Source organism: Bos javanicus, chromosome 8 (assembly GCF_032452875.1).
Source record: "Bos javanicus breed banteng chromosome 8, ARS-OSU_banteng_1.0, whole genome shotgun sequence".
Taxonomy (NCBI): Eukaryota; Metazoa; Chordata; class Mammalia; order Artiodactyla; family Bovidae; genus Bos; species Bos javanicus.
Genome location: NC_083875.1, coordinates 38369341 through 38381770, shown reverse-complemented (window position 1 = coordinate 38381770; position 12430 = coordinate 38369341). Strand labels below are relative to the sequence as shown.

At 40.8% G+C, this 12430-nt stretch overlaps 1 protein-coding gene across 7 annotated transcripts in view; it reads left to right on the top strand.

The window, feature by feature from the left end:
* KDM4C (lysine demethylase 4C) overlaps window positions 1-12430 on the top strand; it is a 416591-nt gene that overhangs the window by 350860 nt on the left and 53301 nt on the right. For all 7 annotated transcript variants that reach the window (XR_009737991.1, XR_009737992.1, XM_061425318.1 and 4 more), the window contains exon 18: window positions 243-428. Coding sequence is in view for 5 of the 7 variants with exons in the window: in XM_061425318.1 (XP_061281302.1) it covers window positions 243-428 (186 nt within the window). In the remaining 2 variants the exon portion in view is untranslated. The remainder of the gene's footprint in view (window positions 1-242; window positions 429-12430) is intronic.

Here is a 12430-nt window from a genome sequence, read left to right as displayed (position 1 = left end):
GCTTTCCTAACCGCAAGGAGTGTTTCAGCATATGTCTTGTAGGATGTGGCCATATTGGCATGTCTCCTTGAAGGTATGTGGCTCGTATTGCCACAGTCAGTCTCACCACTAGGGCCCCTGGAGATCAGGCCTTGCTGATATCATCAGTGTTCTTCCTCTCTAAAAGTTGTTATGCTGTGAAATGTGGAAATTCGCTGAGTTAAGAGTTTGAATTGACAGTCTTCTTTGTTTTAATCCTCCAGAAATGCATGTTCTGCAGACACCGGGTTAAGAAGGTCTCTGGAGCTTGCATCCAGTGTTCCTATGGGCGTTGCCCGGCCTCCTTCCACGTCACATGTGCTCACGCTGCTGGGGTGCTGATGGAGCCTGATGATTGGCCATATGTTGTGAACATCACGTGCTTCCGACATAAGATCAACCCAAACGTGGTAAGACCTGCTCTCCCTTTGCTGATGCCAAGACTGCATGTGAATCCCCTCCTGTATATCCCCCAAGTCTAGCATGCTCTACTCTGTAATGTTACTCATTGATGATGTGTCTAGAGTGTACATCTCTTGAGGACAGGGATTATAAATTATTATTTACTAGTATTTGTCCAAGACCCATTAGTGTCTGGCACATGCTAGATGCAGCACATATTTATGAGTTGAATGAGTGAATGAACAGATGAATGGATAAAACTCTTTGTGACTGTTCTGGTTTGGGGTCTGTATACAGGGCTGCTGAGTATGGTTGTACAGATTATGCACTGCACATATCCAGAATGAGGGTGAGAGCATTTCTGAGAAGAGACTGATGTGAAAACATCTCCTGAGATCCTGCAGTGTTTAATCCAGACACCTGTACACTCTGGTCTTGGGGGTTTATTTCCTCTTTTCTAGAAGAAAACAAAGAGCAGTAACACAGTAAGGGGAGGGAGAGGGTGGTCCCAAACATTTAAGGACATGCTGCCTGAGATGGGATAAGCTAGAGGCAGCACAGAGGCACCAGGAGGAGTAAGGACAAGCTCAGAAAAGGAGAAGAGAAGTACACACATCAGCATTTTCTGCCTTTTCCGTTTCACTCAGGATTGAACCTGTTTCTAGGAAAAGAATGTTTGCAACAAACTAACATGTGAATTCAACTGTAATTCAGTTTACCTGTCCTTGGTGAATGGACTCTTTCCTCTGTTTCAAAGGCTTAGAATAATTCAGACAGTGCAGAGATGGTTGCTATGCCTTGGTTAGCTTTTCTGATCACCATCATTGTCTGTGGCTTTCAATGAAGAGGCTGAAGCATCCTATTGACCCTCAGTTTCACTCATGTGCTGAAGGTCCCAGGAAGCTTGGCCATAGACCATTTGCAGCCTCACATGCTTGTCCCGTGTCTCTAATTACCTCCGATGAGCAGCCTGCCAGGTCACTACCGTGGGCTGGGGAGCCATGACCCCTATACAACACATCTCTCGGCTTTTTGATTGCAGCAGCTTCTTCTCGTGTCTTGAGAAATACTTGATGTTTGTGGGTTGGGTCTTGGTGTGGATGCATGTGAATGTGCAAGTGTAGAAAATGACATCACAAACTGTCACGTCTAATTTAAAGTTCTTTTCCATTGTCGTAGGCCTCAAGTTACATATTCATTCGTGTTTTTTCCTTAATTTCTTGAGTTGATGCGCTCTTGCTAAGAATAGTACATGTACTCAGCAGAAAACCCACTTTAGCAACTTTAAAAAATTACGCTAATAACACATTGCGTTACTGGCACTTTGCCATTTACGGTGCAGTCACTAACATTACCTCATCAGACGACTCATGAGGATACATTTTGAGATGTGAACCAGGTCACAGCCTCTGGAGTCAGAGTTGTTGCTGTTCACACTTACATTCTGCCAGGAGCACGTGTACAGCCGTGTGTGCGTTCTTCTCGCTGAGCCTCGGCTTCCTTGTCTGCAATGGCGTGCCCACCTTATCGTGTGGTTTTCAGTTCACCTCACACTGTAAGCCCTAAGAAAATGAAAGTTGTATTACTGCTTTCTCTTTTTTATTACTTCCACTGCTGCTGTTGCTGCTCCATTCCTTTGTGAACTGGCCACATGAGTAATGCTATCCTCACTTCAAGGATAGGAAGCCCAAGTTAGAGAGGTTCAGTTTTTTGCCCAAATATTCAGTTAATGAGCGACAGGTGCTGGAATGTAAATATGTTTTCAGCCCGTAGTCTACTGTTTGTTGAATTCCACACCCCAAACCTCAAGTGGCACTAGAGGTGTTCATTTGAACCTTTGCTTGGGATCATATATTCCCTTTTTAATATTCCAGAGCTCTGTGGTTACTGATGATTATATTGAAGTTGCTGTTACAGAGATCCAGGTGTTTAATCAGGACCTCATTCCTCTTAACTCTGATGTGTTTGATTTAGTCAGGTTTATGTTACTAATGTGTTTCATAAATGATGATGAAAGGGAAAATATTTGACTTTGAGATGATTTAGAAACTACTCTTCCCTATAGATCACTTCAGAACTTGGTATACTTTGTAAAGGGTGGGGGGGAAATCATATAATTTACAGCATTACATGTGGTGGGCTTTCTCTATGAGGAAAATATTTTAGTGTTCATAAATTGCCTTTGCAAAATTCTCTAGGTGGAAGCACTGTGAACACTGGATTTCTGAAATACATTCCTGGTAGCTAATACTTATCCATTATTCTTAATTAGACTCCAGGTATGGATTCCTCCCAAAAATGTTTGACAACTAACTCGAGGGAATCCATAGACTCTGGGAACTTTGGTTAAGAGCATTGTAATTACCCTTATTGCATTAAATGTTCTTTCCTTTTTCAAGCGTAAAAAAATTGAACTTCACTCAAGTATCTCTCTTTGTGTAAGTTGTGAATGCCAGGGGATACACTCCCCAGAGTCAGAAGTGTAGTTTGTCTGTGTTCTCGACCATGCTGGGATTGTTTGGTAGTAACAGGCAACTGCTGAATCATAGCAGTGAAAAAACTCGTGAGATGAAGTCCAGGCTAACTTGGCAACCCATCACAGGCGTTGCTGAGAGTAGAGGATGCTTGACCAATTTAGGTGAAATGAAGTATAAAACTACAGTTACTTCAGTACTCCAGTTTTACTTTTTTTTTTTGCATCTTCCATTATTTGCTTTTTGCATTCAAAAGGACCATTTTAAAGTGCATTCTACTTCTCCTTTAATGCCATAAATTATTTTAAATACACTAGCTTATTCAGTGTTGTTGATCTTTGGGTATAAAATCACTCTGGATAATGGTACAAAAATTTCATCTGATTTATTATAATGCACTTTTCCATTGGACAATAAACATACTCTGTGGTTAGAATGATAGTATTGGGGAAAATAGGTAGCTTTCAAATCCTTTATTATTATTTACTTATGGCTGTACTGGATCTTCATTGATGCGTAGACTCGAAGGTACGTGGGCTTCAGTAGCTATAGCATGTGAGCTCAGAACTTGTGCATCCGGGCCTAGTTGCTCTGGGGCACGTGGAATCTTCCTGGACCAGGGGTTGAACCCTTGTCCCCTGCATCCACAGGTGGGTTCTTAACAGATGGACCACCAAGGAGTCCAGCTTTCAGATTCTTGAAGTAGAAAGGAGCATGTTATAGTATGTGCACCGCTAGCCCCCCACCCCCACCCCCATCTCTGGTCCCTGTTATTTTAACCTAAATTTTAGTGTAGAGTTTTCAGTATTTTTGTCAAATGTATATTTTTTGATTGGTACCTGCTTTCTTGCAAGTATGAGGTTTTACTCATGTGTGCTTGTGTATGTGCACATGTGGTAATGTCAGTAGTGTTGTGATACTTGACCATCCTTTGCCATGATCCACTGTGGCCTCTTTCTGGGCTGTATTTCTGAAGGTTCCATTGGATGTATTCCTAACCCACTTACATGCATGTTGAATAGATGTTTGTAAGGAAAAGACAGAGAACACAATAAATGGTAAAAATGGTTTTGAAACTGGGAGCTTTGGAAGCATTTCTTATTCAAAGCAAACAATGAACTACTCACAAATTTTATACTTCCTACAAAGTACAGTCACTGACTGTCTCCTCACACCTGAGTTAACTAGACAGATGTCAGTGGAAGAGACGCCTGAATAACGAAAGGCAGCAGAGCTGAGAAAGATGGCATGCACTAATTTTTTTTCAAGCAAATTACTTCAATAAACCTTCATATTAGATTATAGTGTTTGTTCCATGTATGCAGTATTGGAGCTCCAGAATTCCTTGTACTTTATGTATTAATAAGTTGTAAAAAGCAAGGCGCCTCTAATACAGTCTTTTACAAGGTACATCGTTTTTGTCTTAATACCCTCTCCTGTCAAAGACATTTGAGAAATTTATTTCCTTTATCATTTACTAAGTTGTGGCTTCTAATGTGGAGATAGACACCTATTCAAAAAGAGAGGAAGAATTTGAGTAGAGAAAACATCTTAGTGGTCAGTTTTTTTTTCCTACTGTTTGGTATATTTTTTCACCTTTTCTATTATTTTAGCTAGATCATTATATTTAGTAGATTTAACCAGTGTTTTATCTTTTAAATTAGTACTCAGCAATCCATAGAAGCTTCTTGGTATAAATTTGTTGAAATAGCTCTCTAATGCTAGGGAATGAGCTTAGTGGACAAAAGAGAGGTAGTATTTATTGAGCATCTTTTATCAAGCATGTGTTAGAGATTTTACATGAGCACCTTTTTTCAAGGCAATATTCTTGGTGTGGACATTGGAAAGTAGTGGTTATGTTGGCTTCTGTTTCGGCCCCTCCCACTCCGAAAGATTCTCTTGTCTCTTTAGCTCACCTTCATGTTCTATTCTATGTAGCATTCATCTTTGTTGTAGAACTTGAATCCTTGCTCAACACTTGCTGACTTCTTTCCCTGCTTGTGTCTTCAGGTGAGCAGCCCAGGAAAGCTTCACTAACTCACTCCTTCCCTGCCATCAGTGTGCGTGGCTCAGGACAGGAGGGGACACCTGTATTGCCCAGGATTTGGTGAAGGACTTGGAGCAAGGCAGCCCTTCTGGTTAATCCATGCTTGTGTAACTAACCTTTGGGTGGTAATGGGGTGAGAATATCTGTCATCACTAACAATAATACCTTCCTTGCTGTGCAGAAACAGTTCTCACCTTGCCAGTATGTAGAGCATTGGGTGATCAAGGCCCCTAAATTCTAAACCCTAAAATATTGCATAGCATATTGTACTTTCAGTATTGGTCATTGAGAAAACACCAAATGATAAAAAAAATATTAAGAAATCAGGAACACTTTTATATGAATTCATTAAATATAAAAAGGGTCTGCAGTGTTTCAGGATTATGGATTGATTATGGATTGATACAGAGAGACCTCAAACACACTCCCACTGTAAATTCCCACTGATGCTTTTGGACATCATCATGGATTCTAGCCTTTTACAGATCCAGCAGGTACCAGTTGACTGTAATTTTCTTCTTGGTGCTTCTGTCACACTGTGACCATGCAGAGTCAAAACCAAGCACTCTGATGCAGAAGCAAGGCTCTTAGCTGCTGTGCTCTATTCCCTAAGAAGATAGGCTAAATAAAGATACGAGTAAAATGTTTTGAGAGTCCTTGGAAGGAAGTCACTAATTCTATCTGGGGCAGTCAGGTGGCATTCACAGAGGAGGTAACACTTGTGCTGGTTCTAAAAGAGAAAAGTTTGAGTTTGCTAAGTTGATGTGTCAACTGCATTGGAGCTGGCATTGGAAGGCCAGAGTGAAAGGAAACCAGACTCTCACTTGTGACTAGTTCTCAATCATCTGGTTGTCTCTTGATTCAACCCATGATATGAATCCATCACCTTTTGGTCTTTTCTTTTCCCTCCTTAAGTATGGCTTGACTCTGTCCCCCTCATGCTTTTAAGAAAGAGAACCAGAATTTATTGTAGTTAATGCTCATCTTGGAGAAGGAAATGGCAACCCACTATAGTATTCTTGGCTGGAGAATCCCACGGACAGAGGAACCTGTTGGGCTGTTGTCCATGGGGTCGCAAAGAGTTGGACATGACTGAGCAACTAACACTAACACTCATCTAACAATGATCTGAATGTTTACATTTCCATAAACCCTCTTCGTCACCCTGATCTGCATGTCTTTGTGGTTAACTGACAGTGTTTGGTGATTGTTGTTTTTTCTGTAACAGTTGAGGTATTGCTAACCCCCTTTCTGTTCAGTTAGTAAAGTTTGTCATGACCAAATAACAAACTCTTCTTAGACTTGTGCATAATAATCTGATATTTGTATATGGTTTTTCAATGTAAGTTGTTTTTGAACATCCTTCTGAATTTGTACTGTTATTGAATAGTAGAAAGCATTCTGACCAAAGCAAAAGTCTGATGTAAAAAATTCTTAGCACGGGTTTAAAAAAACAAACAAATAGTATAGTGATTTAGGGGTGAGTGTGTTCAGTCTTTCTAAATCAGACATACATTTCAAGAAGAAATCCCTCACCCTTTATCAGTAGTAGTGTTTTGTTGAGCTCTCCATCCATGTATCCTGGATGACAGAAAGTTAAGGCCAGATTGCCTGGGAGAAGAAATACTTAACACAGACATTTTAGAATATTTACAGTTGGAACCAATTTTTCCCTTGTTCACTTTATTAGGTAAAACCAGTGAATATAGTGTTTTTCTTAATTTTATCAAGAAAATTAAACATATCCCACTTCAAACTTCTGTATTTTATTAATAACCCTCATTTTAATTTCCTGCTGCTATTTTTGCAGACATTTCCTGGGGAAGGGCAAGGTCAGTGATCATGAGCTCTTCTCCTTCGGGCTTCCAGTCAGTAGAAGTGCTTCAGAGTCTCTGGAGCACAGTCTCAGGCCCTGGGTTTCCATTGTCTTTCCATCATACCTGGTGTAGTTAGGGAGACCTAGGGAGTCTGTTTGGAGAAGGAGATGGCAACCCACTCCAGTGTTCCTGCCTGGAGAATCCCAGGGATGGGGGAGCCTGGTGGGCTGCCGTCTATGGGGTCACACAGAGTCGGACATGACTGAAGCGACTTAGCAGCAGCAGCAGCAGGGAGTCTGTTGGAGGGACATCATACCTTCTGCTGGGCCTGGTTGTGGGACATAGAGGAAAATTCCACTAACACTCGCCCCACAAGCTCCCCATAGTGACTTCATGGTCCCAGGCAGAGGCTCTTCTGCCTCCATGGAGCCATCTTTACCTTACCCTTCTATCCCTCCATTTTCCAGTCCCTTTTCAGAGTCTAGTCACTTGGTAAGGGTCTTTGTGCCAGTCCCCACTCGGGCACCAGCTGCAGAGACTCCAGACCCATTTCTGATGCTAATTAAAGTGTTTCAGGGGGAGTTTTGAATTTGCGGGAAGAGATAACAGATGCCTCCATTGCATATTCTAATTTTAATTCAGTCAAGGGTACAGAAACTAATCAGAAGGGGGAGACCATGCAGGCAGAGAAAGGCCGAGTGCCTCGATGTGGCACCTCTCCGGCACACTGTTAGTGGGCTGCCCCGTTGTGGCAACATCTGCATGTGACTGGCTGCTGCTGTATCGAAGCAGAACTGTGGTTTGCTACCACATAGTTGCTCTATGTAAGGGGTTTACATTTCCATTCTGGAAGGATTTACTCCTAACAGTCTGGGCCTTTCCATTTAAGGAAAAATGTGCACGCACCTGGCTCTTGAATCAGACTCATGATCAACAAAGCCACACTGTCATCTGGGGATAGAAAGTAGAGTCAATTCCCAGTGACTCAGAACAATATCTCTGCCTTTAAGTATAGCATTTCTCCAGACTCTGATGTCTTGTCCTTTATCCTTTAATCTGGTTGGGTTAAAAAACAAACAAACATTATTTCAAATTTCCTGGAAGCATCCAAAGGCATTTGAAAAATGTTAGGACATAGGTTATATGGGATGCCTTATTTATTTTACAAATAGACAGTGCTTGCTCCTAAGGGCCTGAAGAGCCCCTGAAATAACTCTGAAGCAATGTTGGCTGCTGAGGCCTTAAATGTGTTGATGGGAGTGTTAGCAGTCACCCTCTGTGGAGCCCTGATTTCCAGGAGATTTCTTGTTCAACAGCCTTGGCTATCTTCTTCTCTCTCAAAAATGTGGAAAGGAGAATTTTGCCTGAACTTTTTATTTAGCTTTGTAAAACTGCAAAATAATCCTGACTTAGAAAAATTCAGGAAAAATCTGCATCTTGGTTACAGGAGTTTGGTGTTTATCACTAAAGCAGATTCATCAGAACCCCCACGAAGTACTTGTCATGTTGTATTTCCTACTTGGCCGTCTTATCCCCACCCCCTCCCCTGAAGTGCATCATGGGACCAGGGACCAGTCAGCCAATCTACTGCAGGAGGGGCAGGTGCAGGAAGGGCTGTTTACATGGGACCGTTGATACTTGACAACTTCACGGACCACACATACTGAGGGAAATCAAGTCTTGCATTCTAAGAACCACTTATCTGGTTACATTTTTTAAAAGCATAGGTAAGATGTGTTTCTATATGAAACACTTGCTCAGCTTTTCACAGAATTATTTCTCAGGAAATTTTAAGCTTTTCAGCAATTTAATACTCCTTTTTTAAAAAGATTAGTGCGTGCATTATTGTCTGATAGCTTGTTAAGAAAATTAAGTAGTGACACTAATCCCATATTTTAGCATTGGTATTATAGTCAAGCACTGTGGATACAGTAGAGAAATATAAATGGAATGTGTCAGCAGACACACAACAGCAAAGAGAATTTGACATTCCAACATCTTGTAAAGCATAAGAGGCAGGATTTTCAATTCCTTCATGTAGAAAACAGTAATTAGTTGCCATAGTCATAATGAAATCCATAGATACTGACACAGGGTAATGAAACTATAGTTTAATGAGACTATTAACTGCAAGCAGTGGAAAAGGCACTTAAATAAGTTCCATCATTTTTTATCTAAAGGGCTACTCTCTAGGTCTGTGTTCTTTGTCCACATTCACCGAACATGATGTGTAAAGCTGTAAAGCTCTAAATTAACTAGAGAGGCCTCTTGAGGTCTCTTGGCAGGAAGCCAGTCAGCCTGGGGCTACCCCATCTCTCTGTCCCACCTTTCCACAGAGTGTTGGTAGCCATCTTGGGATCTGAGCCGTTTTTCACATGCAAATCAATACTTCTTCCCTTTCTAGGTAAAAGAGATGGTTTCTTGACCATTCCTTATCTGAAGCTGACTGTTTTCACCATGAGATTGCGTGCATCTCTCTGTCGTCTTCTCCCACACTGGGTGTAGTGGATCTGTGAAATTATAGAGTAGTATATGAAGGAACATAAGAGATTTCTTTTTCTACAATTTTTTTTCAATAGAATATTCTTTCAGTTTTTCTTTCAGCCATTCCTGGGCTGACCTGGCACTCAGAAGCTTTTTCTTGGGGCAGGAGGGAGGGAGAAAGGAAACCTAATTTCTTTGTGGGCATCGAATGTCCTTGTGAGTTGTTTTTCATTGTGCTTGTCTCTTCTTGAGTGTTATGTAGGCCTTTTCGTCAGGTCTGTCCTCATTTTCTCATATATTTATCAAGAATTGGAAGAAAATTAAAAATTTGCAAACCCTTACATTAAACAACTTTTAACTGTATCTTAAAATTTGTTGTCTTGTATCTTTATCATTTATTTGGAGAAAAGAAGAGCATCCTTAATAGATGCTAAGAAGCAGCTTTGGCTGAGGCTGCAGGAATCACAGAGGTTAGCATTAGATGTTGTTGGAGGGAACACAAGGGCTATAGGCAGGGGGCTGGGAAGGGAGGGTTGCTGCCCTGGAGCCTCTCAGTCCTTCCCCTCACCTTCCTGCCTCCACTGGAGCCCACACAGCACTCTTTCAAGCACAGTGCTGGGCACAGAGAGACATTTAATTAACCCTTGATAGACTGACAGATGGATATTAGCTTGCTTAATTAATAGTGGATGTTAAAGGCTTTGTGGATTTGTCTCCTTTGATTATAACATCCTTGAGCCCAAATGGCAGAATCTGCACTGTTCCTGCTGTGGTTGTGATGAGCGGTAGGAAGTTTTTGGCTGACTTCTCCACTGCTCCTCTGGCTCCTCCTGTGATTTTCAAGGAAGCTTAGGAAGCTTGCACATGTTCATTCTCAACCTCTCTCTACCTCTTTCTCTCTCTCCCTCCCTTTCTGTCTGATGCTCATGGAAGTAGTGTGCCTGTATAGAGTCAGAATTGACTATGCCACCCTGATTTTCTCTTGTGTTCAAGATGACTGTCATTTTTCGTTGAGAGCAGCATATCAAGGTAGATGAGGTAAATGAAATCAATAGTAGCTGATATTGGTATAATGCCTTTTATAGTTTATTGAACGCTGTCACTGGTAGTGCACTGTCTCTTTTGGTCCACACAGTAACCCTCTGTTGCGGGTTTTTCTAATTGTATCCATTCTACAGGTGATGAAATGGAACTTCACAGAGGTTCAACAGTCATTAAAGTTCCAGAACGTCCCTTTCTCCAAAGTCAAAGCACATGGTGCATCATTGAGATGGTGCTAATTTGGCTACACATTTCCAGTTTGAGATCGTGGCTTGAATTAGCTTACATGGCTTCATTATTTACCTAGGCTTCCTTCTTGGTGGCATAGAACAATTATTAAGCCCTTTAATTAATCTGTTTTGCTTTAGGTCACCTTGTTAAGAAAATCTTTCATCTCTTTTAGCTATTTTTAACCCAGTTACACACTGTAATTGAGATCCAAAAATCCTTATGGTAGGAGAACTGTGTAGGAATACCCCATGTCCCTTGCTTCTCTATGTTGAAAACACCCCATCTGAGGTCATTTTTAAAAATTACAGTACCTTATAAATGAATGAATACTTTGATTTCTCCTAAATTATAATTCATTCAACATTGTTTATATATTTTAGGTTCTTTGCATTTTCACATGAAATTTAAACACACACATAGCCTGCTTTGAATGATTGAGAGTTTGTTGAATCTATAGTCCCCTCCCCAACCTCCCAGTTTTACAGTTAGACCCAAGAAGCCTGAAGAGCATCTGAAATCTAAAAGCCCAAGGCAGAGCTTCTGGCGCCAGGCATCCAGGGACTCACATACTCTCTAGCAGCTAATGAGATTGGAAATGAGTTAGCAAGAACTCACATCAGATTCCATCTCAGCGGTAAATGCTCCACCTCCAGCTCCATCAGTCCAACTGATGGGAAACTTTCCTTTCTGCTCTTTATAAAATATGTTACTGAAACTATTCAGAATGGAAAGCAGGTGTTGCCTGCCTGTTGAGAGTTTCCTACATTAACACAGTGAAGCCTCTGAAGATGTTTCTCCCATCCCAGTCCCCTTCACTTAGCTCCTGAACAAGACTACCACCTCTGAGGTGAGCTAATGACTCAAATGGAAAATAATTCATGTTTTTTTTTCCCCCCCTGTTTCTTCCACAGCCTGTTAGTTGTACTTCTACAGACGATAAACTGAATAAGGCCTTAAATCTGCTGGGAAACTGCTTACCACCATTTCCCACTGTATTATATGTTTGTACTTAAAAACCCATGAGGAATCAAGTACACGTGAACAAACAGACATATCGAAAATTAAATACTTGAGACATTTTTATGAGCCTGCATGTGCATTTGTGTTATAAGAGCAATTATTTCTTCATGAAGCTCCAGGGATTTAGGTTTTTCTGGGTTAAATATTTTTACCTAGCTCTTGTAATTTTACAGAAACTTTTCATTATTACAAGGCACATTTAGATTAGTGATTTTTGCTTTGTAAGTTTGGTGAAAGAATGATAGTTTGTATTAATTTATTACTTTGATAACTGTAGGACTTTTTATAAAATGGATACCTTGAAAAAATATAATAACATCTCACATGTTATTAATTCATAGAAATTAGGGAGTAATAATAAAGTTGAGAAGGTAAAAGGGTTATTGGATATACATGGAAATGTGCATTTTGGCCTGTTCATGGAATAAGTTGCTAAGCTTTTTCCTTCAGCTCTCCAGTCTTACTGATTGAATGATGGATGTACCTATGAGAGGTACCTAATTTTTTTGGATTTGCACCCTTTATTAACATCATTATACAGATGGAGGACAAACTCAGGGCTTTTCCTAAGATGACATCCCTGCCCGTGACTCATCTCATTACATGGATAGTGGGTGACCCTCCTTCAAGGTATGAATACACATCCGCCTTCCTAGATCCGATAGAGAAGACTCTTCTTGCCAAGGAGAAATCTTCCTTCCTCTACCACACAGGACTCCTTGCCAAGCGATCACTGCAAAGGTCATATTTGAACTAACTCCTCTCTGTTCTCTGTCAGAAACTCACTGGGGAGAAATGATATTGACTATTGGAGAATACAGTATGTATTCCAATGTCAGTACTTAAGTTAGATTCCTGTTCCAGTTTAGGTCACCCCAAAATTACTCATTTTAGGG